The following is a 26,561-nucleotide window of genomic DNA, read 5'->3' on the forward strand; positions in this document are numbered from 1 at the left end:
GTCAGTTTCTGTAGAGATTATATGGGGTCTCCCAGTTTTGACACAGATTATAAAGTTTTGTGGATCTAAATCTAGGATCAAAAGTCATTGGCCATGTACCAAAAAGATTATATTAGTTTGCTCATCTATCAAAGGAGATGCTGCAATGTTAAGGCACTCCTAGAATGATTACAGGCCTACGGCCTTTTCTCCGCTACCAGGGACATTGGAAATACTGGAGCAGCCACTACGGTAGTTGCAGAGTCTTGCCTAGCGATGACAGAAATTAAAGGGTCTTTCTCAGTGATGCCAAAGATTATAGGATTTTGCCCAACTCCTAAAGAGGTTCCCGGTTCTTGGCCAGTTTTCACAGAGATGATAGGGCTGTGGGCTGATATGGCAAAGATTATAGTGTCGCCCCTAGCTATGTCAAGGATTATAGACCAGTATGCAGTTGTTATGGGATCTTGTTCAGCTATCGACCAGGTTGCACTATGCGAGGCAACTATCGCAAACATGTAGCATCGTCCCAGCTTCATAAATGAAATAGGTTCTCCTTCAGCTTCCACGGAGGTTGTGCAGCATGTACTAGCGGCTGCAGAGATCTACAGTGTAAACCCACAACTGCAGTTGTAGTCAGATCTGAGCTCTCTACTCCCGAGAACGAGATGCCAGCTGCGCCAGAGGGTGTACAGTTTCGAGCGCCTACTAGTACTAGAATCTCGGCCAAGTAGCACAAAGTTGTAGGGAAAGAAATCTGTGACGCGATCAAAGCCACTCGAGCTGCCAACATGTTGCTCACAGCGAGTCCCAGGTAGATGCCAGACCCGGGCGTCCTGTTTGGCAGGCACCCCTGGAGGACAGATTTGTTTCTGGGGAAAAAGGTGCTCTTAGCAAAGTGGTTCATTATTCGGCTCATATACATTTGCCTTATTTGTTATGATCATTGTTATTTATCGCCGACACCCTAAGCAAGGTTATGTGTCGACTAATGCTGTCACACAGTTATTTTCACTGTTTATGTAAAGCGAACCAGTGTCTGCCTCTGCATGTAATACCTACTGTGAAGAATCTGCGTGTGCCAGATCTCCATGCATAAAGGTACCTAACAATTGCTCTATTGTATACTTTTTTGCAAAAAATAACATTATTTTTCTGCTTTCAGGTGCAAAGATGGCTTGAAAGGATTCTCCTTCTCAGCACTGAAGTAAGTCTGTGAACCCCAAGCCTTGTTTTTTTGTGTGATGCTGTAATGTGGCAGCGTGGAAGGGACTAGTGGAATTCACTGTGTAGGTATCTTATGACATCGGTGTCCAGGATAGGACCACAAGAGGAGCTAATGCACACTGGATTATCAGCATATCACTGTGATACAAATTTAAGTTCTTTTAGTGTCAATGGACCTCATGTACATAGGGGGTATCCTGAAAATGTGGCATGGACCCAGACCGTCATTGGAAAATATGTGGCCTGTTTAGCATGATTATGCGAAATGTGGGATTCATTGTTATGATCTAGCTTGACAGTGCAGCTGTTGTCAGACAATTATGTGAGAATCACCAGAGGAGGGAGTTTGGCTCCAACCACATGTTGGGAGCAAGGAGTACATGTTTTGATTGGGCTGAAGCTGTGTGCTTCCACAAAAAAAGTGCTTGCCCTCCACACAGCTGTGATCATTTTGTTTATTTATCCAGCTGTCTCAGCTTAAAATATCAGTGGCACACACACCACTCTTTAGGCTGGTAAAGTGTCTTAGGTAACTAGATAATTTATCTTGTTTGTCTATGGCAGCAGCACACAGGGGAGACAACAGTGATTAACCTGCATGGATTTTTAAATCTGGCTTGACAGTGCAATTGTTGCCTGACTATTTAACCTACACCAAGAGTATTCTACAGTTATTTTCTTCTATGAAAATACATATCCATTCAATTGCAATTTACTTGTAATACTTCAAATTACAATACAGCATTTCTTTTATAGCCAGGCCTATTGGCATTGCCAATACTTGTTTTAAAATGGCACAGCATTTGTTATGCAGTGCACCAGACTTTGGGTGTCTGTTAAATTCCAGATGTTATTTGCCCTTGTACTCTTATGGTAATTATCTGCATTTACATTGTGAGAATCGTGCAAAGGTAAGAGGTCCTGCAAAATTTGCTAAACCCACCTAGAGTGAGCAGAAAGCCAAGTGTTGAAACCAAAGAAGAAGCCGAGCCTGTGCACACTTTTCTCTATATTATTGAAAATTAAAACCAAAATGTGGTTGTATCATCCAGTGAGGCCGATAATTTATTTACAGTTCCACTTGTGATACATTGAATAGCCATCATGTTTTACTCTGCTTATTATGCCTTCGAACTTTCTCAAGGCTAATCGGTTGATTCATGTTCTTTATACTGTTCTGCTCAGTTTCAGAACTATTTGTGGGGCTTAGTCCAAACTATGGTCCCAAATGAAAGTCACATTGCGGTTTCGGTCACCTTGAGGGTTTGTCAAATTCCCAGGGAAGACCTGGCATGTGGAAAGTCTAGTGTGGGCGCACTTCTTGTGTGTGCTCTGTTCCCATAGTAGGTGCTTCTGGCGTTGCGCTGTTCCTTTATGTTGTCTTTCATTGGTTACTGCAGGCAGTGCCTGTGATTTCCAGAGTGTCAGTGGGCAGCACAATTCTGTGGTGTGTAGCTCATGGCCAGGAGGCTCATGTGATAGGAATCTCGCCTAACCCTCACAGACGGGGCCACATCTGAAGTTTGTGGGACTGGTGCTTCGCCACTCGTGAGTTAGTAAGAAGTGCCAGTACTTGCTGTGGAGTCGCTGTGCTCATTGTTCTGGTGGGTCTTGCGCTTGGGATCTTCCTCTTGTGCAGACATAAACCCACCACTTAAACAAGTAGGGTGTCTAGGCTGGTTGTCATGGTGAGAACTTAGTTTTGTTTCATGCTTCTCCTTCGATCCAGTTCACTTCCATGGCTCTTGCTTCTTTTGCAGAGACGCAGACAGTGGTCCATCTGTTTGTAGACATTTGTGGCTTCTTGTTCGTTGATTGTAGCTTTAGAACTTGGATAGACTTGAGTTCCACAACACACCCTGTCCAAGAGGATACACAGTCAGATCACTCTGCAGAGACATTTTGGTGACTCGTGGGCTTCACCGTCGGGGAGCAGGTCCCAATGTAAGTGTTTAACTTCTTTTGGCCAGTGTCCTCCTTGTGTAATAACAACCCCATTGTCCCTCCTGAGCAGCCGGTCAGCTCTCTGCTCAAAGTAGAGTACAGGCAGCCTTTCATTGCAGGTCAAAGTGGAGTCTCCAGTTTCTAGTCCCAAACCTGGGAAGGGGAGTTGTGGCGATTACATTGGCCCCAGAGCACACAGATCTTCTCATGGCTGCAGGTGTGGAGACCTTGGAATCGCATTAGAGAAATCTTGGCACACTGGCTGGAAGTTTATGTTCAATCTTTATACCAAAGTCGCAGATGGCAATAGTGAATTACAACGGTCACTTCTGAATTGTGTTTTGGGCTTTTGGGCCCTTTTGCTAATGCCACTCAGAGTTGTCCAGCTAAACTTTGTCAACAAATGAGCTGGATGGTGGGGTGGAATCTCCTCTCAGGAGAAACTCACAATAAGGGCATAAAATAAGGGGAGGCTGTCCCACTCCACTACCTGTAATTGGTGAGAAGTAGCCTTTACAGAGAACAATGTACCTGGAAATGGCTGGGAAATAAACTGTCGCTTCAAAGCAATTCAGCTCTCTCTCCTCTCCTTAATACACCTCACTCTGACCCACTGCTAAGGATACCCTTGAAGGATGAGTGGGGGGCCTGGTGCAGGGGAGTGGCAGACCAATTGAATAAGTGGGAAAGTTCAGAGGACACCTCTCCCTGGCAGGGCGTAACACATCGCTGCGGCCCGGATCAGTGAGCTGGCAGTTCTCATGCTCAATTAAACAACAGTGCACAAGATGTGTCTATACGGTCCTGCTCTGTATCTAAAAGCGTGTTGCAAATAGAGCTTCCAGTGTGCACGCGTGATCGATGTGTGTGCAGAAGTGTGCTCGAAACCTTTAGCTTGGTACTAGGACCTCGAAGCAGGGCGCTTGCTCGCCTCTAGACCTTTGCTGTGTAAACAGGGAGTGAGTAACATTTAAACAAATGTACTTGCAGTGCACAGTCACCCTCTCCCTATGTCCATAAACATTGGGCATTTGTAGGTAAAACTAATACAACACACGCACTGAGGGAGTCCCATTGCTACATTATGCATGTCCTATCCAGAGCTCTCCCTCGCTTGACAAAGGCCGGGGAGAAATGTAAATAAAAATGGCTTTTATGTACACCCTCCTGGCTCGACCAAGTCAGGCCAAGGAGGGGAATTGTATACACCCCTCCCTTGGCCAGGACGTGGGGGTGATTTGCATGTATTCCCTCTGTTAACGCGTCCCTTTATGATAATTTATTACATATCAGGACTCGTTTTAGGCCAATGAATCTTTTGACCCAGTTGAGAGACACCTTAGGACGAGATAGCTAATCAATATGTCAATCAATACATCAATAATGTCATCAATATTTATCACGATAATGCATTTCACTTTAGTCAAAGTCATTAATCAATTCAAAGACCCTACCATGACCTTTCAGCCATGAATAACCACACCAGTTTAGTAAAATTTTATACGTTTTATTCCCTATTAGTTACAGTCTAAAAGCAGATGCTTTAATCTCAACACTAAGAAACATAATAGTATAGTCACGATATGGCAACTTTGGTAAGATTTCATTAAAGCGAGAATCACAAACATCAGAACATAACACAGCGTGGACATAGATCAAGTTTAGCAGAGTGTCAATATTGCGTCAGTTCAACAAAGCATAGATTCGTTCATTTGTCTATTTGCGTCAGTTTAATGAACACCTATCCTAACCACTGATTAGCATTAGCATGTTGGGCTTCATGCAAAACAATTTAGAACACCAATCTGGAAAACATCTAACTATGGTCTCTGTCAAAAGTAAGCAGTTGATACCTAGAAAGGAAAAACAAATAGATAAATCACAATTGCATTGTCATAATTACCCTCCAAAGTTTAGGTCAGCGCATAGGTTCAGTCTTCATCTTCAGGACATCAGTCAAATCGCCATCAGTCAGAACTCCGCTCCGGGGCAAAAGGGCACTTCCTCATAAGGAGTAAAGTGTAAAATGGACAATCTAAGGGTGAGGATGGTTTTAAGTAAACCAACAAGTCACCAAACAGAGTGACCGAGTTTCTGGATAAAATCAATAGCATTCCCTAACCCACCTAAATGACTCCCTGTGACATGGGTTTTTATCCCTTTTCCATTGTACATTCGCCCAAAATTCTATTGGTCATCTGTTATACCCCACTATCTTTAACCTATCAGAGAATACATTAGGTAACCTAACTCTTCACCCCATATTATTTTACAAGTCTTTGTGTGGTCTTCATAATTGACGTCTTCAGAGGTGGCACGTCCGGTATGATTTCATCTTTCTGTAATTCTTTGCACATCTTTTGGTCAGCAGCTCCATTGTCTTCACTGGTTTGAATGACCTTGTACATTACATTAATCTACACTGTTTCAGTTTATTTTAACATTTATTCCACGAGTATGCATGAGAACGGAACTAACATGGTTACATTCGTCTTCTAATTTGAAGGAAAAAGAACACGCAGGGTCGTGTCCTTTATGAGTCAGCACACTGCAAGATAGAAAAATACATTTAAAATGAAAGCCAAGCAGCTAAACCTCGGCTCATGCTAACTTAAGGCCTATGAGGATTTTAGCACAGATTCAATAACGCAATCATTAGTATAAACTTATTTAAATGTAATATAAAACATTTTGGTCATTATTATTAGTCTAAGTATACATTGGTGGCCACTCCCCGTGGTCACATTTCAAGTGCACGTTTAAGCAAAATTATTATTCTTGTTTCTATGCAGCATTATCACACATAAATTCATAAACATTTCGTGTTAATATAGATTATATAAGTTACGCTCTCTCACCTCCATGGCCCTAACTCTTTTTGCACTACCCTGTGTTTCAAGATTATCTGTGCCATTTAGTCCATTCTTGCTTAATTTCAGATTAAAGGAGGAACTGTTGCTTCTCTCACAGATTTCCCGTTGAAAGGCACTCAAAGTGCTGGTTCTTAGACTGAAAACGTTACAACCCAATATTCGTTGCCAGACTGTTGGCTGTAGGAATCTTGCTGGGTACAGGTGTATTTACTGTAGGGCTAGAAGGAAATTTGACTCTTCAAACGGCGAAAATAAGGCAACTTGTAGTGCTTTATAGACTTCCTTTTGCCAGATCTGGGATGGCACAGGAAGCTGTCCAGACTGGAGTAGAAGGGTCAATATACCTGAAATCCTCTATGACCTCTAACCAGCAGGGTCCCCACTGCAGTTCCTTCCTTGTCCGCTGGAAAGATTTAGACGGGATATTTTTGATGTTGAAATGCTTTTGTACCCTTTCAAGCTTACTGATGCAGTTTAAGGTTAATATGCTCATTGGCCCAGATGAGTGTTGAGAGCTTATGTGGAGATACTGAGAAGCTGCAGTTGGTAAACTTTCAAAAGTCCAGTATGTAGATTGGTGTACCATTGTTGATCATTGAAAGACTGATCAGGCTCAGACACAGCTGTAATCACTCCTGTTCTTCCTCCATTTCATTTTCGCTTGTTCAGCCCATCCTCGTAAAGGTCTCAGTCAGACACTCGGCAACACAGAGATTCATGAGAACGGAATAAAATAAAGAGAGAATTAGCTGGAAGTAGCAGCACGTTCCTTTATCCACTCATTGGCATCTTGAATTTTAAACAGGACCAGGCAGAGGATAGTCAATGCAGCACAAAAGGATGATGGACCGAGTGCTGAAACTTTTCAAACACTCACCCTTAGTCACAGATCTGGGTTTAATCGATCGTTCGTTTGCTCGTCTTGCCACCCCAATTTGGACCCAGTCGTATGCAAATCAGTCTTGACCCCACAGTGAGCACGGGATCAACGTGTGGGCATACCCTTCCCACTTTGAGCAACTTTAGGAACACAAAAGGATGATGGACGGAGTGCTCACATTTTTCAAACACTCACCCCCAGTCACAGATCTGGGTTTAATCCATTGTTCTTTTGCTCACCATGCAAACCCCAGTTTGGAGCCAGCCATACGCAAATCAGCCTTGACCCTGTTCCCCATGGCAACAGTCCAGCCTGAACTGCCAGTCTGAATCCTTCCTCCATTGGCACAATTCAGGAGCCTCTGATGCCCCCCATTATCGGATAACGTTTCATCTCGCCGCCTTCAGACCTAGCCTGAAGAAGATCTTATTATATCTATTTAGGGCCATTTCCACCAACATGTCCAGAATGTACAACTTTGCCTCCACCAGAACCCTAATTTCCGCAGTCTTGTTACGCTAATCCTCCACGCCACTCCAAAACATTGAGGACGGAGCAATCCCATATGGTGTGGAGGTGGCCTCCTTTCTGCTCATATTTCCTAAGACAGAGATTCGTGGGAGCACTCTTAATTTTAGACAAAAGTATTCTGGTAAAGTAAGCCCTATGTTTGATCGTTAATTAACTAGGCAGAATCCTGCTTTTATTACAACTTCCATTGGGGGACCTGATCACCAAATCCCACTTTCAGTCCTCTAAACACACTAAAGCTTTCTTCTTCTGGGATTTTAAAGTTGTCAGTGGCTCCCCCTCATTATTCACAATTTTTTCATATAAGTGCTACCTTCCTTGAGAGGGGTTCAAGTAACTGCCTGTCTTCTAGTGGGGTCAAGCCCGTCACCATGTTTTGTTTGATCTGTGTTTAATGAGGACATGCCTCAGTTATAGTTATCTGAAAATTCTGCTGTCGACTAGGTCATGCGTGCTTTGTAACTGCTCCCCAGTATACATTCTTTCCTCTCCGCATACATCCCGTATTTTACTAACTTTAAGTGTATCACAGATGAGAAGTCCCCAAGCATCCTCACCTCCTTCAGAACATCGCTGTCCCATAGTGGTGTTTCTTTCATGATGGTCCCCATACACTGAACGCGGTGTGCAGCCTTATCTCACAACCTCAGTGTAATTTGCATATGGTGTGGCAGATTCTCCCTGTGTTCTCTTCTCTAGAGGGCCACCCGGTGTCTCCCCTTTGCTTTATCGCATGTCTATCCACTCTTAGGGATGACTCAACCAGAGGAGCAAAGACTGTCACCGGGACGACCCAGTAGTGCTTCTAGTACTTCTGTATGTCTGGGATGGCTATATCCTTTCCATATACTCCCCTAGTTTTTTTGACCAGGGATGTTCTAGAGGCTCCGCCATCCCACAGGAGTGCGCAGACCTCTGTCTTCACTTTCTTAAAGAATTCTGGGGACAACCAAATGGTAGCCTTAGGTTTAACCATGTGCCTCTGTTTAGTATGAAGCCCGACTGATCTCGGTGTGTGAGCACGGGTATGACCCCACCCACCGTAGCATAGACGCTAATGTCTTTGTAAGTACCTTGATATCAGTGTTTAGTAATGAAAAGTCTCTGTACTGCTTACACTATTATCTGGGTTGTTCTGGCTTCAGTAACAACACAATTGTTGCTATTTGGGGGTCTCTTGGGAGGACACTGATTTAAGTCTGTTTGCTTTGGTTTTTAAGTTCTCTACGGGTAACCCTTTGGTCCCAGGTGTCTTCCCTGATTAGAGCTCCTTGATCGCTGCCTCCCCTTCCTCTATTTCCACCTCCAGACCATCTCTATCCTCTGCGAAGAGAGTTGGTGGGGCAATGATATTCAGCAGTCTTGACAAAACATCATATTTGCTGAAGCCCTAAAAAGGTTTCGAGTAGTCTGGTGCCACCGCTAGGCAATAAACTAAGATTCTTGCTTAACCCTGCCTTATAAAAGCACTTGCCCTGATTTTACATAATTATTTTTCCGTCTCCCCTTCTCCATCTTCAAATTCCCATATATCCTTCTTGCGGGTAGCATAGCAGCACTCTGCATTGTATTGTGATGTAATGTATTGTAGTTGCATTCATATAGTGCTTCTTACCCTTGACAAGGTGATGATATGCTCTCAGTAAACGGGTAGCATGGTACTCTGTAGGTTGTAGATGGTTGGGGGCCTGTAGGTTTATAGTATCGCCCGTGTGGGATGAGTTTAGTGCTATGCACATTAGAGGTGTGCTTAACATTTCATATGTAGCTGTGCTTGGGTGGGGAGTGGCATTAAGAAGAGTGAGCGATAGAATCAACTAAACGTATCTACCATCTCTGTGCATGGTTGGAAGTATGTAGGTTCCAAGTGTTGACTTCATGGGAAGTATTTGGTGTCATGCTTGAAGACAAGAAGGTTGCTTTTAATGCTTTGTTGTGATTGTATAGCTCCTCTTATGTGTGTAGTGGCACAAATGAGAGTGAGAGATAACCGCACAACTGCTAGTGCTGATCCTTGCGTAGGAGATTGTTCAGCTGTCTGGAGTGGATATACTCTTGAGTCATTTGTTAAAGAAAGGCCAGGACTGCCTTCCTTGGATGTTTCTTGTCTTTGACTAGAGTCAGTTACATGGTTTTGGTGCCTTTCTGGAGGAGGAAGTTCCACCTATGCATCCGTTCATATAGGACATCAAACTTAGCAGGGGTGTCAGGCTAGAGCTCAGGGCTCTATTCTGAAAATGTCTTTGAAGTTTTACTTGAATGACTGATAGTCAGATACTGTAGATGGCCCTGTGGGCAATACAGGTTCACTTTAAGGCTGACTCTCATCTTGGTTCGATGCCAGGATTTAAAAGCACATTTGCCTTTCCATTTTGATGGTAATTAGTTCAATTTCTCAGTAGCTGCCTTATGTTTATGAGTGGTTTAAAAACACCTCCTCACAGTGCCACTGTTGATCTGTTATCCATGCACCAGTGACAAAGTTGCAAGTGGAAGCAGTAGGTGATTTGCTTTTGATGTTGATGCAGACACATGACCAAAAGACATGCAAAATATAATATTAATCATACAATATGCAAGCAGGGGTTACTGGGCCCAACTGTGGGGGATGAGGTATTTTACTCCTGATGTCCCGAGGCCTGATCTGCTATGAATTCTAAGCAACTGGGACAAGTATCCCTTCTGCACTTGACTCTCAGGGTATGCATGGTCTGAGTAGTCCAATGCTCCCTCAGTGGGTAACTGTGGTTACAAGGGAGAGAACACAGGTTCACAACTTAAAATGTGTGCAGCAACAACAATAAATCTTTGTGAAGCTAAATACTCACTTTTATATAAAAAAAAAGAGAAGTATTTTATTTCTAGCACTACCCACAGAAAGGAAAAATACACCATTAACAAACTACACAATCCCACTAAGGTCAGGGCACCAGTGTTACCTTTGCGGGTCTCTGTCCCACTTCCTCCTCACATTAGAGATATTGGTTATTCCCCATTCACTATTGGCAACACCCAGTCCGAGTCTCAAGAGTCCTCTATGGCTCTATTCTTAAATTCAACATTGATCCTGTGCTGCAGTGCTAATTAGAGGCAAGTTCTCATGGGGCCAACTGGCAAATGAGTCTCACATTGGAATGACTGGCATTCCAGAGCGCGTTTCTTCCATGGGTGCTGGAGCATCAGTAGTCGATTCAGGTGAAAACGTTGCCTGAAAAACTTCCGCCCCATCTCTCTTCTGCCTTTCCCAGCCAAAGTAATAGAGAAGACTGTCAACAAACAGCTGACCACCTTCCTGGAAGACAACAACCTGCTCGACCCCTCACAAACCGGATTCCGAACCAACCACAGCACTGAAACCGCCCTCATCTCAGTCACTGACGACATCAGAACCCTGATGGACAACGGTGAAACAGTCGCCCTCATTCTGCTCGACCTCTCGGCTGCCTTTGACACCGTCTGTCACCGCACCCTAATCACCCGCCTTCGCTCCACCGGAATCCAAGGCCAGGCCCTGGACTGGATCGCCTCCTTCCTCTCAAACTGTTCCCAAAGAGTTTACCTCCCTCCGTTTCGCTCAGAACCCACCGAGATCATCTGCGGCGTACCCCAAGGCTCATCACTCAGCCCGACACTCTTCAATGTCTACATGAGCCCCCTCGCCAACAACGTACGCAAGCACGACATCATCATCACCTCCTACGCCGACGACACCCAACTTATACTCTCCCTCACCAAGGACCCCGCCAGCGCCAAGACCAACCTACAAGAGGGTATGAAGGACGTCGCAGATTGGATGAGGCTCAGCCGCCTAAAGCTGAACTCTGAAAAAACGGAAGTCCTCATCCTCGGCAACACCCCGTCCGCCTGGGACGACTCCTGGTGGCCCACGGCACCGCACCGACCCCCACAGACCACGCCCGCAACCTCGGCTTCATCTTGGACCCTCTTCTCACCATGACCAAGCAAGTCAACGCCGTGCCCTCCGCCTGCTTCCTCACCCTCCGCATGCTCCGCAAGATCTTCCGCTGGATCCCCGCCGACACCAGAAAAACCGTGACCCACGCCCTCGTCACGAGCCACCTGGACTACGGCAACACCCTCTACGCCGGGACCACAGCCAAACTCCAAAATCGCCTGCAACGCATTCAAAACGCCTCGGCCCGCCTCATCCTCGACATACCCAGCAGCAGCCACATCTCTGCACACCTGAGACACCTGCATTGGCTCCCAGTCAGCAAAAGGATCACCTTCCGACTTCTCACCCACGCACACAAAGCCCTCCACGACAAGGGACCGGAATACCTCAACAGACGCCTCAGCTTCTACGTCCCCACCCGCCTCCTCCGCTCCTCTGGCCTCGCACTCGCTGCTGTCCCTCGCATCCGCCGCTCCACGGCAGGTGGGAGATCTTTCTCCTTCCTGGCGGCCAAGACCTGGAACTCCCTCCCCACCAGCCTCAGGACCACTCCGCTTTCCGGAGACTCCTAAAGACCTGGCTGTTCGAGCAGCGTTAACCCCCCTTTTTCCCCTAGCGCCTTGAGACCCGCACGGGTGAGTAGCGCGCTTTATAAATGTTAATGATTTGATTTGATTTGCACGTGACCCCCAAGCGGGGTGCACTCAGCAGTTTGAGAGACTCCACACACAATCATGCCTCTGTAGTGACCAGAGGTTCTTGACTGCTCCTCTTCACAGGGTAAGTCTTTGGATCTTCCTGCGATGTAGGGAGGAGGGGCGATGATACACTGCTGCACTCTGGAGACGGCTCTTTTACGCATGACAGTCCACTCATGGCAGCCCCTCCTGACACACAGGGTCACTGCTTTCCACAGGGTCCAGTCGGTGCAGCGATGCACACTGGTTAATTCACGGTGGCCCTCCTCTGGCATACAGGGGCTGCTGACTTCATTCTGCTCACAGGCGAAAACCAGATTGGTTCAGCAGCTGTCTTCTCACACCTTGCAGAGAGAGAGAGAGAGAGATAGGGGCAGAGAGAGAGAGAGAGCGAGAGAGAGAGAGACCATTCAACAGGGCTCTCCACTGGACCTCGCTCCTTCCAACACTCCCCGCTTCCTCTCAGGGCACATTAGTCTTGGCAAGCAGGCAGGGGCTAGTGCTCCAGACTCCAGGACAAGTGCTCTTGGATTCCATGGTTGATGTCCCCTCACCCAGCATGGAGACTAGCAGGGCTTGACTCTGAGTCCTGCTCACATGCAAAAGTTCTGCAGAGCTTCTGCTCCTCACACAGCCCATCTGGCTGCTCAGCAGATCACAGTTTTTGGGATCTCAAACTCCCCTTCTTATAGTTCATTTCAAGACACTAAAGGTGATTTAGGGTCTGAGTGTTTGAAGTTTGTTAATGGCCATCTTCTTTTGGCGTGCTCACTTTTCTGCCTTCTTTTTTCTCTTGAAAGCACTCTATCACAGCAGACGTGACTTCAAAGCCCTTCAAAATAGGCCAGGGAAATAACTAGAGTTCACACTTGGGTGTCAGCCACAGTGATGGGTATCAAAAGATTATCCCAGGATCCCAACATGACTCCCACTACTGCCCTAATGCTGCTTAATTCCTGGTGAAGTAAGTAACCTTCTACCACAATGAGACTAGTGCTTTGGGCACCCCTCCCAATCTAATAAAACCTCAATCTGTGAGACAGGCCTATGTCATGGCACACTTGCATGATCTGTTTTTTCCCATGATGACAAAAATCAGCATTAGATATCCAGACATCAGTACAGTTGGACACACAGGGCCAGAGTGTACATCCATTATCATGCAGAGGACTTTTCAGTCCTAACAGTATACAATATCATTTCTGTTGTGTTATGTACTTTACAAAGTTTGTACCAGGACTGCAGTAAAAGAACAAAAGTGGTTCTGTCCAATGGATCCAAGCATGTGACCTGCAGGTTGAACATACATCTCTGCAGCATATGCGTCCATCGGTGAGCTGTTTTGCTGCCATCACCTGCTTTGACCCATGAAAATGAGATATACCATTGATGTGGTGAGAAGGGAAGACAATGACCATACTCCATGGCATTACAACATTGAACAGTGATCTGGAGGCTCTTTTTATGACTAGAGTTAGAACTTATGCATGTATGTCTATGTGCAAACCTAACCAAAATGCATCAGAGCACATTTACGTAATGTAGGTCAAGTAGTGCTTCCAGTGAAGGGCTTGGTACTGCGTGTTTCTGGCATAAAACCATCAACTCATTCAAGGTAAAGGCTTTTTTTTTATTGTGACATATTTACATGACAGTGGGCCTCCTGATTTACAGTCTGGCGGATGGGACACTTGTGATAACTAAGGTTTATGGTAACCATTACAGTGTTCTGTTTCTATGGAGCAAAAGTTCCAAGTGTTGATGTGTTAATACACCAATAACACATCATCACTGGAACGTGCTCTGAGTCAGTTGGAAGACTGACACCATCCAAGAAGGATGCAAGTCTGCTGGCGTGGATGGAGCTTACTTAATTGTACACTTGGAATAAATACTCCTCACTTATATTGTTGTTGGAGTGGATTACTTCATTGTGGCGACGATCTATGAAACACTGGGAAACCAGAACAAACCGATTCTGTTACAAGCCGAAGAAGACGCAAGCTCTAACACAGCACTTCTATGGAAAGACAGTAGCTTTTACCTTTTTAAACATTTATTTGAAGATTTCCATCATTTCTTTGGATTTGTTATATTTTTCAGCTTGAGCTCAACTTCAAAAGGTCTTGAGCGCCCATTCATGAGACACAAAGCTTTCTGAACGCTCTCACAAAACATTTTGATTGTTGCTGTGACATCAACGTATGTCAATACGTATGATCAGCGGGGTTGCTTAGCAATACGGCAAAGCATCCGATCAGCAAGACAGGAGTGTTCTGTACGTCAGCATTCGTCAACAAGTACGATCAACAGAGTTGCATAGTAATGCAGCAACACCTTCGATCAACAGAGAGGATGTGTGCTCGCTGATGTGCACAGCATTTAATAAAAAAAATAATAAAAAAAAATATATATATATATATATATACATAATATAAAAAAAACAACAGGAAGTTAAGCGTGCTCATCGCTGAGGCACACAACATAATAATATTAAATGAACATTAAAAGCAAGGACAATAACTTTATTGTCCAGGCAACAGTTGAGAACAAAGTGTTTGACAGGATCTGAAAACACAAGAGGTGCTCATCGCTGATGTGCACACCGTCTTTCGTCTTTCTTATGATATATCAGTTCAGTTCATATGGTATATCGGAACAAGACTGTGTGTTATATTGAAGTGTAACTGAGGTGACATTCACACCAGAGACAACTGATTGTCATAGTGGCTTTTGACAAATATTCTTAAACGCCGTATACAGTGCATTAATATACAGTATCATAACTACCTTGTTATGAAAAACGTACCAGAAGCACCTTTCTTTCTGGTTCACCGGGCGATCCTCTAATACATTGGCAAAAATGGAAGAAGGTTTTCAATCATTATGCCAAGGTATGTGGAACTTCTCTCAGTGCTGAAAGAAAAACGTCACTTCTAATGCACTGTCTAGGTACGGAAGGCCTAGAAGTGTTTGAAAATCTTCCAGATTTGTCTGACAACAATGCAGCAGGTCTAAATGAATATGAGATCAACATAAAATAATAGATTTACATTTTTTTATCTAAAGTCAGTACAGTGTTAGAAAGGTATCAATTTGGCAAGATAATACAACGTCAAGGTGAATCAGTTGAGCAATACATAAATGAGTTACGAAAGCTTGCCTCGACTTGTGCATTTGGGAATTCTTATGAAGGACACTTACAAGATCAATTTATGTTAGGATGTGTCATTAAACAAAGTAATTGTGATAGCAAAAACCAATGCACACTCAAAAAAGTGTGTAGAAGTCCTTCAAACTGATATAATTTCTGAGAAGAAGGATAAGGATGAATAAGTAGAGGTAAAAAAAAATTATGAATGAGGCTGCTATAAACTATAACACAAAAGGTAGAATAATCATGTAACTTACTCAAATGTTGACAGGAAAATGTTTTAGATGTTGGAATACTGGTCATATGGTCGTTGATTTAAAAAAAAAAAAAATGTCCAAGTTGGAAGATAGTCTGTAATAGCTGTGGTAAGAAAGGTCATCTTGCTAAGTGCTGTGGATCAAGAAACTGTACAAAAAAGTAAGAGAAGTTGATTGTGAATGTGATGTAGATTCTGTGAGCTAAATTGAGATTTTACAAACGAGTTGTGGCACAACTGGAGGTCCAATTGAAACAATCATGGTGAATGGGGAAGCAGTCAAATTATTTTTGATTCTAGAGCAAAGATAACGCTCATACCTGAGATATTTTATGAACAACGCTTAAAAGGGAAAGCTTTGATAAAGCTTTATCATATCCATTTTGCATGTTAAGTCCATACTTATTATGTCTAATTCCAGACGTATCCCTGCGTGCCTTGTTGGTCTGGGGATCTTGAGAATCCTTTTAGGCCTTTTCTAGTGTGGCTGTCAATTTTCCTGAAAATGCCAAATGGCCGTAGGTAATTGGGGTAGTAATTTTGCTCTTATCACCCTCCTTAATGGCTCAAATGTAGGTGCCTTGAGCCATTGATGGTGTTTTGCTAATGCATAGGAGATTTTCACTGCATTAGAAGTCAGTGCCGCTGCCTGGTGAATCTGATAGCCAGACCCCCAGGTAATGATAGTTATCTTCCATCTCTATGCTTAAAGGTCCAAGTTTCCATATTCTATGCAGATGTTTTATCTGACGGTTGAAGACCAGGTCTTTCGTTTTTTCTGCATTTGTATTTCGGCATTTCTTTCATTGTAGCCATGCAATATGTCAAGACCCCTTTTGAGCCCAATCCAGGTTTGGGCGAGCAAGGCCATATCGTCCACGTATTGAATTATGGGGAGCACCAATTGCCCCAGCCTCAGAGAAAACGTATTTCCTCTGAGCAACTCGGCACCCAGATCAGCTGTGTATAAATTAAAGAGGGTGGGGGCTATAACAGAGCCCTGTTTTAGGCCTTTGTTGGTAAAAATCTCACCCGAGTGTCAGAGTATAAGGCCATTACTGAAGCTAGCAATTTCCTTGGTATCCCCCAAGATGCAAATTTCTTCCAAAGGATGTCCCGCACCACATCATTGAAAGCCGCGCTATAATCAATAAAACACGCAAAGAGCGGAGGAGATGTTGGTTTTAGTGCTTGTTGCCTAAGATATGAGAGTGCCAGGACTTTGTCTAGCGGAGGAGCTAGGTCTAAAGCCTGTTTGATATGTTGGGATAATGTCATTTGCGGAGATCCATTTTTCTAACTCTTGAAGCAAAACCCTTGCAAATGCTTTGCCATCTACATCCAATAAGGCTATCAGCCAATAGATTTCCTGGCAGGTGGTACCCCCTTTTTTTTAATATATAAATGGGATGAAGTATTGACCCCTTCCAAGCCACCGGAACCACCGAAAAGTGTAAGCAATCATTAAATAGAGTGGTCAGGGGTACGTCCCAATATGCTTGATCTTCTCTAAAAAATACTCCCTGGTAGGCCATTGGGACCAGGAGCCCCATCCCGCCTCATTTTGCCAAGGATCGTTTGCACAGTTTTAATGGTAATAGGAGCAGTTTTAACGTCTAGCCCATCCATTTCATTGAGGTCAGCGGTGAGAACTTGATCCCCTACATATTTTGGGTCCACATAGAGATTTCCCACATGCCCTTCTCTATTGCTGGCAGAGATCACGTTAGTGCTAGTTTCAGAATCATAGAGCAATGCTCCGATGTAATCCCAAAATTCTCTGCTTTTATTAGATGGCAGCAGTGTTACCAGGCATTTCCAGCATTCTTCCGTCTCTTTTACCTTCTCAGAGAACTGAATAAAGCTGTAATTGTAGATCACTATCCTCTTTCAAACATAAATGAAATGTTATCTTCTTTTGATGATGCTAAACATTTTTCATCTCTAGACCTGACATCCGCATACCATCAGATCATGTTGCATCCGTCATCCCAAAATCTCACAACGTTTATTACACCTTTTGGTACCTACAAATTTCTCAGAATGCCGTTTGGCTTGATATGTGCCTCTGTATTTCAGAGAGCAATGGAGAAAGTATTAAAGGGAATACAAATATATCAAGATGATCTTCTGGTGCTTGGGGGTGATTCGAATGAACATGATGAAGGATGGATGGAGGTTTTGGAGAGATTACAAGAGAGAGGCCTAACATTAAAATGAGAGAAATGCCAAATTAATGTTAGTGACATCGAGTACTTAGGTCATGAAATTTCAGAAAAGGTCATTCGACCAAGAGCTGGGTTAGTAAATACCATTAAAAATCTTCAGCAGCATCAGAATAAAGACAAACTGTTAACATTTTTGGGAATGGCAGAATTCTACAATAAATTTGTTCCGAGTTTGGCGTAAAGAACAGAAAACATGAGAAGTTTGTTGTGTAAAGGGAAGGAATTAGTTTGGTCTGCTTACTGTCGAAATGAATTTTAAGACCATAAAGAAAGCCTGGAGAAAAGTCAGAATTAGGAAGTTATAACTGCAAAGATGAAACTATCATAATGACGGAAGCCAGCTCTAACGGTTTAGGGGCAGTTTTGTTGCAAAAATCATCAAATGGAAAGAGTAGGGCAATATTATTCATTTCAAATGTCTTAGAGGAGCAGAAAGTAACTACTTTGTTATGGAGAAGAAAATCTCTAGGTGTATACTGGGCGGTGAGAAAATTAAATGCGTTTTTTGGGGGGATCTAAGTTTAAAATAGTAACTGACCACAAGCCACTCACAGATGTGTTTATGAAGAAAGGTATTGACATGAAAATAGGTGGTAGCTTTACAGGAATATGAATTTGCAGTATCTTTCATGCCAGGTGTATTGAATGTACAGTCGGATTATCTTTCACGATTGTGTGGTGATCATAAAGATGAGAATATAGAAGGAGATTATTTTGCTGGTGAAGAGTTTGATGAAGAAATAAAAGTATGCTTGATAACTAGTGCAGTGATACATGAAGTGGAGTGGAAAAATGAACTATTAGTTGATGAAACCTTACAAAAAGTCATGAAGATGATACAAAGTGAATGGTGCACAAAGCAGGAGTGTGATGACAATTTAGTAGCTTATTGGCAGGTGAGGAGCGAATTAGCCGTAGTGGATGCTGTCTTAGGAAGGGGTAGCAAGTTAGTTCCTCCGTTTGTCTTGAGAAACACATTAATTAATCAGGCTCAAGCTCATCATATGGTTATCTCTAGGACAAAAGAGAGAGTAAGAGCTAATTGTTGGTGGCCTGCAATGGATGTGATGGTTGAGGGGGAAGTCAGACATTGTCAAGAATGTATGTGTTCTGATAAGGTGTTACAGTGTAGGACACAGCCAATGATCATAAGAGAAGAAGCCTTGGGCCTATGGGTAGACATAGCTTTGGATATACTTGGTCCAATTGGATTAAAATATCATGATCAGTATGTTCTTGTTTGCATTGATATGTATTCAAGGTGGCCAGAAATTAAGGTGGTGAATTCCGTTGAATCTAAAGATGTTATTTGTTTCTTGGAAGGACTATTGAGAGAGAAAGTTTTCCCTCTTCTATTCTTACTGATAATGGTGTACAATTAACTTCAGAGTCAGTGGAGCTGTTTTTGAGAGATAAGGGTATTAGCGACAAAAAAACACCCATATAACAGCCAGAATCTAATGGAGGTGTTGAGCTATTTATCAAAGAGCTCAAAGAATGCCTACACTTTTCTCGGATGCAAGGTGTAAGGTGGGAGGATGAAATTAATAAAAAAGTGAGCGAGAATCGCTTGACACCACACTCTACCACTGGTGTTTCACCATTCAAGTTATTTGCGGGTAGGATGCCTAATTGTGAAATTGCTCCTGGGTGGGTGCAGGATAAAAGGAAAGAGATAAATGATCAAGTAGGTGATATTTTGAGCTGGAGAGACAGAGAAACGAAGGAAAAGAAGAAGATGAATTATAATCTACACAAAGCACTAAAAGAAACATCTGTGGAAGTGGGTGATTGGATTAAAATCAAATCCCCCTAGAAAAGAGGGAATGTTGTCAAAATACAGAGGGCCCTATAAAGTCATAACATCATTTAAAAATGCTATAAAAACATGTGATCACAGGATTTGGTATCTTAATAGAGTAGTGAAATGTAATCCTGTTGAACAAAGCTCAGTGCAAAAGTCTGAAAGTCATTCCGAAATGGACTCTAAACACAAGCTCAATTTGAGATCAAGGCAGAAAATAATGAAGCCAGATCGGTTTCGAGATTGTGTAAAATATGGCTTCTTTGTATTTTAGGAATAATGAAGCCAGAAGCCAGCTTGGTTTCGAGATTATGTGTAAAATATGGCTTCTTTGTATTTTAGGAATAATAAAGCCAGAAACCAGCTTGGTTTTGAGATTATGTGTAAAATATGGCTTCTTTGTATTTTAGGAATAATGAAGCCAGCTCGATTTCGTGATTGTGTGTAAAATATGTATTCTTTTTATTTGAGGAAGTTACATATTTTGTGTCAAGGCTTTTGCTGTAGTTTGTCTAAAACAATTTTAAATTAGAGTATAGTGTCCTTCTTTAGTATTGTTTATATTTATAATATAGCATTGTAATGTTAGATGAGGGAGGTGATGTGATAACTAAGGTTTATGGTAACCATTACAGTGTTCTGTTTCTATGGAGCAAAGGTTCCAAGTGTTGATGTGTTAACAGAACAATAACACACCGTCTGACACCGTCCGAGGAGGATGTAAGTCTGCTGGCTTGGATGGAGGTTGCTTAATTGTGCACTTGGAATAAATAATAAATACTCCTCACTTGTTGCAGTGGATTACTTCAACACTCCTTCACAAACGTGGACGATACCCCGTCTATGTTATTATGTACTCTTTCCATGGCAATTGCAAATATGGCTGATGGAATATGATTTCGGTCAAGAGCTCGCACCCCCACGTCCGCAGCACCACCCTGCTGTGTCCGTGTCCCGGACCCTTGCCCACGCTACTGCTAGCGTGTTCGAGACCCTCCTCCACCCGCAGGCCTCCCCTGCGCCTCATCCCTGGTGTCTAGTGGGCTCCTGGTAAGCGTCGCTAGACTTGTGTGCATTGTGCCGTTTTCACCGTATTTGTGACAGTTTTTCTGTATTCTGTGCCTTGCTTTTTTGCGCTTCTTGCCTCCATTTGTGCCTTCTTAAGACTGTTGTAATCCACTTTTGCCCCTTGTGCGCCCCCCCTGCCGCTTGTCGCTAGACTCGTGTGCATTGTGCCGTTGTTCACCGTATTTGTGACTGTATTCAGTATTTAGTGCCTTGCTTTTTTGTGCTTCCAATTGTGCCTTTTTAGTTTGCTGTTATTCCGCTTTTCGCCCCTTGTGTGCTCCCCCTTGCCGTTTCTCCCTGCCGCTGCCTCCCTGCGGCCCCGCCCCCATTCGCCGCTCCCTCCCGCCTCCCAGCTGCTCCTCCCTCCCCCCTCCCTTCTTAATGGATGGCGCTGCCCGTCGAGGGTGAGCGACCTCTGACCTGATTTCGGTCAAGAGCTCGCACCCCCACGTCCGCAGCACCACCCTGCTGTGTCCGTGTCCCTGACCCTCGCCCACGCTGCTGCTAGCGTGTTCGAGGCCCTCCTCCACCCGCAGGCCTCCCCTGCACCTCATCCCTGGTGTCTAGTGGGCTTCTGGTAAGCGTTGCTAGACTTGTGTGCATTGTGCCGTTTTCACCGTATTTGTGACTGTTTTTCTGTATTCTGTGCCTTGCTTTTTTGCGCTTCTTGCCTCCATTTCTGCCTTCTTAGACTGTTGTAATCCGCTTTTGCCCCTTGTGCGCCCCCCCTGCCGCTTGTCGCTAGACTCGTGTGCATTGTGCCGTTCACCGTATTTGTGACTGTATTCAGTATTTAGTGCCTTGCTTTTTTGTGCTTCCAATTGTGCCTTTTTAGTTTGCTGTTATTCCGCTTTTCGCCCCTTGTGCGCTCCCCCTTGCAGTTTCTCCCTGCCGCTGCCTCCCTGTGGCCCGCCCCCCTCGCGCCCCCATTCGCTGCTCCCGCCCGCCTCCCAGCTGCTCCTCCCTCCCCCCTCCCTTCTTAATGGCTGGCACTGCGCGTCCGGCGCGACAGAGGCAAGCCCGTCTGCGCCTGGACCGCGCCCAGTGCCCCCCCCGGTCCGCACGACCCCCGCAGCAACAGATGCCGCTACTCGGCCAACGAGCTCATCGCCCTCAACCCCGGCTCCTCCACAACATGCTTCCAGGCCTCACCGAAGAACACCAAAGGATCCTTCTCCTGCCGCGCCTGCAATTTCACCTGCAACAGAACAAGGAAACCCGCAACAACCAGCTCAAACCACCTCCACTGCATACTCCTCAACACACGCTCCCCACGAAAGCACAGCATCGAGCTCTGGGACCTGACATCGCCATAGCCATCCCGGACGGCTACAAGATCACCAGAAGAGATCGCCCCAACGGAATCGGAGGAGGAATAGCCATCGCCCACAAATCCACCCTCAAAATCCACACCCACACGGATAACACGCTCAAGACCGCCAAACACCTGCACTTCCGGATCCACACTGACCCCAACACCACCCTCAGGGGAACGCTCATCTACCAACCCCCAGGACCACGAGCACCCTTCAGCGACTCCATCGCCGACCTCACGAGCACCCACACCCTCACCTCTATGGACTACATCCTCCTTGGAGACCTCAATTTCCACTTGGAGAACAACAACGACGCCAACACCACTTCCCTGATCGATAACCTCTCCAACCTCGGCCTCAGACAACTGGTCAACACACCCACCCACATCGCCGGCCACACGCTCGATCCGATCTTCTCCGCAAGCAACCATGTCACCTTTAGCCACACCACTGAACTCCACTGGACCGACCACCACTGCATCCACTTCACATTCAAGAAGCACATCGAACACCACCGCACCCAACTACCACCCCACCGCCGCTGGAGCAAAGTCACCGAAGACCAACTGGCCAGCATCCTCGCCCAGAACCCGCCCACCGACCCAGACACCGCCGCTCTCAACCTACGACAGTGGATTAACGACTGCGCCAACATCCTCGCACCTCTCAAGAGGCCCACCGACAACCAAGGAAAGAAAAAAGCCGCCTGGTTCATGGACGAACTCCTCACCTCCAAACGCACCTGCCAGAAACTAAAGAAGAAATGGCTCCTCGAACACACACCCGACAGCCTAGCAGCCCACAAGGAAGCCACCGCAAGCACCACCAGCTAATCCGACTCCCCAAACGTTCCCACTTCACTTCACAGAACGCCTGAACAACAACGCACACGACAGCAAAGAACTCTTCTGCATCGTGAAAGAGCTCTCCAACCCCAGCACCAAAGTCAACTACATCCCACCATCCCAAGAACTCTGCAACGCCCTGTCCACCTTCATCTACCAGAAGATCGCCGACATCCACGACAGCCTCAACACCACGCCTCCGCCAGACCCCACCCGCGACAGCTCCACCTGCACCGACCGCCTGGACCCCCGTAGAAGACACGGAAACTTGCAAGATCATGAACTCCATCCACTTAGGATCCCCTTCAGACCCATGCCCCCACCACGTTTACTACAAAGCCGACTCTACCATCGCCCCCCAACTTCAAAAGGTCATCAACTTATCCTTCGAAACCGCAACCTTCCTGGAAAGCTGGAAGCACGCCGAAATCCACACCCTCCTCAAGAAACCCAAGGCAGACCCCAACGACCTCAAAAACTTCCGCCCGATCTCCCTCCTCCCCTTCCCGGCGAAGGTCATCGAGAAGATCGTCAACGCTCAGCTTACCCACCACCTCGAGGACAACTCCATCCTGGTCCCCTCCCAGTCCGGTTTGAGACGCAACCACAGCACCGAGACTGCTCTCCTCGCCGCTACAGACGACATCAGACAGCAAATGGACAACAGCGAAACATCAGCCCTCATCCTCCTGGACCTTTCCGCAGCCTTCGACACGGTTTGCCACCACACCCTACAAACACGCCTCCATGAAGCCGGAATACAAGAAAAAGCCCTCAACTGGATCTCCTCTTTCCTCTCCGGCAGAACCCAGAGAGTCCGACTCCCACCCTTCCGCTCCGAAGCCACCAACATCATCTGCGGCGTACCCAAAGGCTCCTCACTAAGCCAGAGGCTGTTCAACGTCTACATGGCCCCCTCGCACAACTGGCCCGTCAGCACAACCTCAACATTCTCTCCTACGCCGATGACACCCAGCTCATCCTCTCCCTCACCAAAGACCCACACACCGCCAAAGCCAACCTCCACAAGGGAATGAAGTCCATCGCCGAATGGATGAGAAACAGCCGCCTGAAATTGAACTCCGACAAGACGGAGGTCCTCATCCTCGGACGCACCCCCTCCGCCTGGGACGACTCCTGGTGGCCCACCGCGCTGGGCCCCCCTCCAACGCCAGCCAACCACGCATGCAACCTGGGTTTCGTCCTCGACTCCGCCCTCACCATGTCCAAGCAGGTCAACGCAGTTTCCTCCTCCTGCTACAACACCCTCCGCATGCTCCGTAGAATCTACAAATGGATCCCGACGGAAACCAGAAAAACTGTGACCCAGGCACTCGTCAGCAGTAGACTAGACTACGGCAACGCACTCTACACAGGCATCCCAGCAAAAGACATCCGACGCCTCCAACGCATCCAAAACGCCTCCGCCCGACTGGTCCTCGACGTACCCCGCCGATGTTACATCACCCACCACCTGAAAGACCTCCACTGGCTCCCCGTGGACAAGAGGATCACCTTCAAGCTCCTCACCCACGCTCACAAGGCACTCCACAACGCAGGACCAGCCTACCTGAACAACAGACTCAACTTCTACGTCCCCTCCCGCCAACTCCGCTCCGCCAACCTCGCCATCGTTCCCCGCTTCCAACGCAAGACCTCCGGCGGCAGATCCTTCTCCTATCTCGCTGCCAAGACCTGGAACGCCCTCCCAACCCCCCTGCGGCAGACCCAGGACCTTCTCACCTTCAGGAGACCCCTCAAGACCTGGCTCTTCGACCAGTAGCAGCTACCCCCCCCTCCTCCCCCCTCCTCAGGGCCTTGAAACCCTAACGGGTACGTAGCGCGCTCTATAAATATTTTGATTGATTGATTGATTGATGTTGTAGCCCACCCGCCAAACTCTAAATCAGGCCTTAAGCCTTGGAAACACTGAGGACGCCTGGCATGCTTTACAGCAGATGTTACGCCTGAAAAAGTTGTCAATACTAGTGCAATAAAATCCCATTTGCTTCAGTGGAAAGCAGTAAAACACCTCGATATACACAGTTCATGCAGTCTCCCACTCATGTTAGATGGCGACAAATTATCATCCAATATTGACTTTACTAAAAAGTAGCCTCGTTGGCCGGAAATGAAATATTGACTAAAGCGAGAATGTAGTATCCTATTCCGAAAGCAGTTTATTGACCTAAAGGCTTTTAACATATACACTATTCAAGATGATGCTGTAAGATTAAAGAATACATGTCCTCGTCAAACATACAGAAAACGCTTTTAGAAAGCGTTGTAAGAGCTGCGTACCTTTAGGGGCAGAGGGCTTTCAGTCATCAACATTTGGCATTATTTATCTTTTTTATTGTTCTTTCCCAACTAGCAGCCACTTCCATTAATCGTAGAAAAATACATTTTTGCTTGTTATTCTATTTTCTCGTTCTAGTAGTGCTTTGCAGTGTTTCCTGTAATGCCCTGCCATTTTATCATGTTGTGTTCTCTTTGTTATAGTGCTTTGCAATGTTTCCTGTAGCGCCCTGGCATTTTATCATGTTGTGTTCTTTTTGTTATAGTGCTTTGCAGTATTTCCTGTAACGCCATGCCTTTTTATCATGCTGTGTTCTCTTTGTTATAGTGCTTTGCAGTGTTTCCTGTACTGCCCTGCCATTTTATCATGTTGTGTTCTCTTTGTTATAGTGCTTTGCAGTGTTTCCTGTAGCGCCCTGCCTTTTTATCATGCTGTGTTCTCTTTGTTATAGTGCTTTGCAGTGTTTCCTGTGACACCTAGCCATTTTGTTGTTTTGTTTTCTCTTTGTTATAGTGCTTTGTTCCCTCTAACCCCTGCTATTTTGTTATTCTGTTTTCTCGTTCTTGTAGTGCTTTGCAGTGTTTCCTGTAACCTCCTGTCATTCTCTGGACTGCAGTCAGTCCATGCTGCTCCCACTACTGGTTTTGGAGCTTAGCATGTAGCTGCGCAGTCACACCCTGCATGTTTTATTTACTGGTTTCCCAACACTACTAAAGTGATCACTGTTCAGCTTCCCATATAGCTTCCCATGAAGGCAAGTTATATTTCACTAAATTTTGTGCCATGCCTCTTAAGAAAACGGGATTCATCCAACAAATCAAATGAGGATCTCTGCTCAGATGAATCATGTATTTTTACTGCTGGAGTGATGAGAAGGCTAAGACAAAATATGTATTTTACCTGCTTTATATTTAATCTAGTACATGGGTACTCACAAGCACTTTCCCAGGGGCCGAAATGTTTGGTCAGCGGTAAGACCGAGGGCCACAATGATGTGACCAGCTGGGTGGAGGGTGGACGAAGGTGGGTATAGTGAAAGCTAAGCATGTACATCTAGTGTCTGAATTGAATTGCACTAGGTGGAATCCAAAAACCCTGGATTACACCAGGCTTTCATGCTTGACCAATTTGTGTGATCCTAGGCAGTTGTTCTATTTGACTTTCCCTCCTTTATCACATCTAAGAGGACCTTGAAATACATGACTTCAGAATGAGTGCTGTACAAAAACTTCTACAGTGTTCGATTTAATAATGTATATGATCATGTATAATAGCTACACTGGCCACCCAAAAGGTGCAAATAACAAATGACTTGCCTTTTAGTTCACTATTGGCAATTTTGTCAGGATTAGAGGGAAGCATGACTATTTCTAAATTAAAGCCTGAAAACGATCACTTAAACAATGAAAAAGCTTTTTAATGCACTGACAATCTGATTTCCTAAGGTGAAACACTTCTGCATGGAATATAGTTTTTGAATTTTTAAAACACATTCATATTTTTACAAGTTTGCTGCAATATATATTTATAAATTGGGTGTTCC

General features: G+C 45.2%; 1 protein-coding gene across 1 annotated transcript in view; it reads left to right on the top strand.

Annotated features, from left to right (window-relative positions):
- TMEM135 (transmembrane protein 135) overlaps window positions 1-26,561 on the top strand; it is a 943,226-nt gene that overhangs the window by 815,904 nt on the left and 100,761 nt on the right. Inside the window, exon 7 of the mRNA XM_069203998.1 lies at window positions 1,145-1,186. Within this exon, the coding sequence (XP_069060099.1) occupies window positions 1,145-1,186 (42 nt within the window). The remainder of the gene's footprint in view (window positions 1-1,144; window positions 1,187-26,561) is intronic.

This window comes from Pleurodeles waltl, chromosome 8, assembly GCF_031143425.1.
Source record: "Pleurodeles waltl isolate 20211129_DDA chromosome 8, aPleWal1.hap1.20221129, whole genome shotgun sequence".
NCBI lineage: Eukaryota > Metazoa > Chordata > Amphibia > Caudata > Salamandridae > Pleurodeles > Pleurodeles waltl.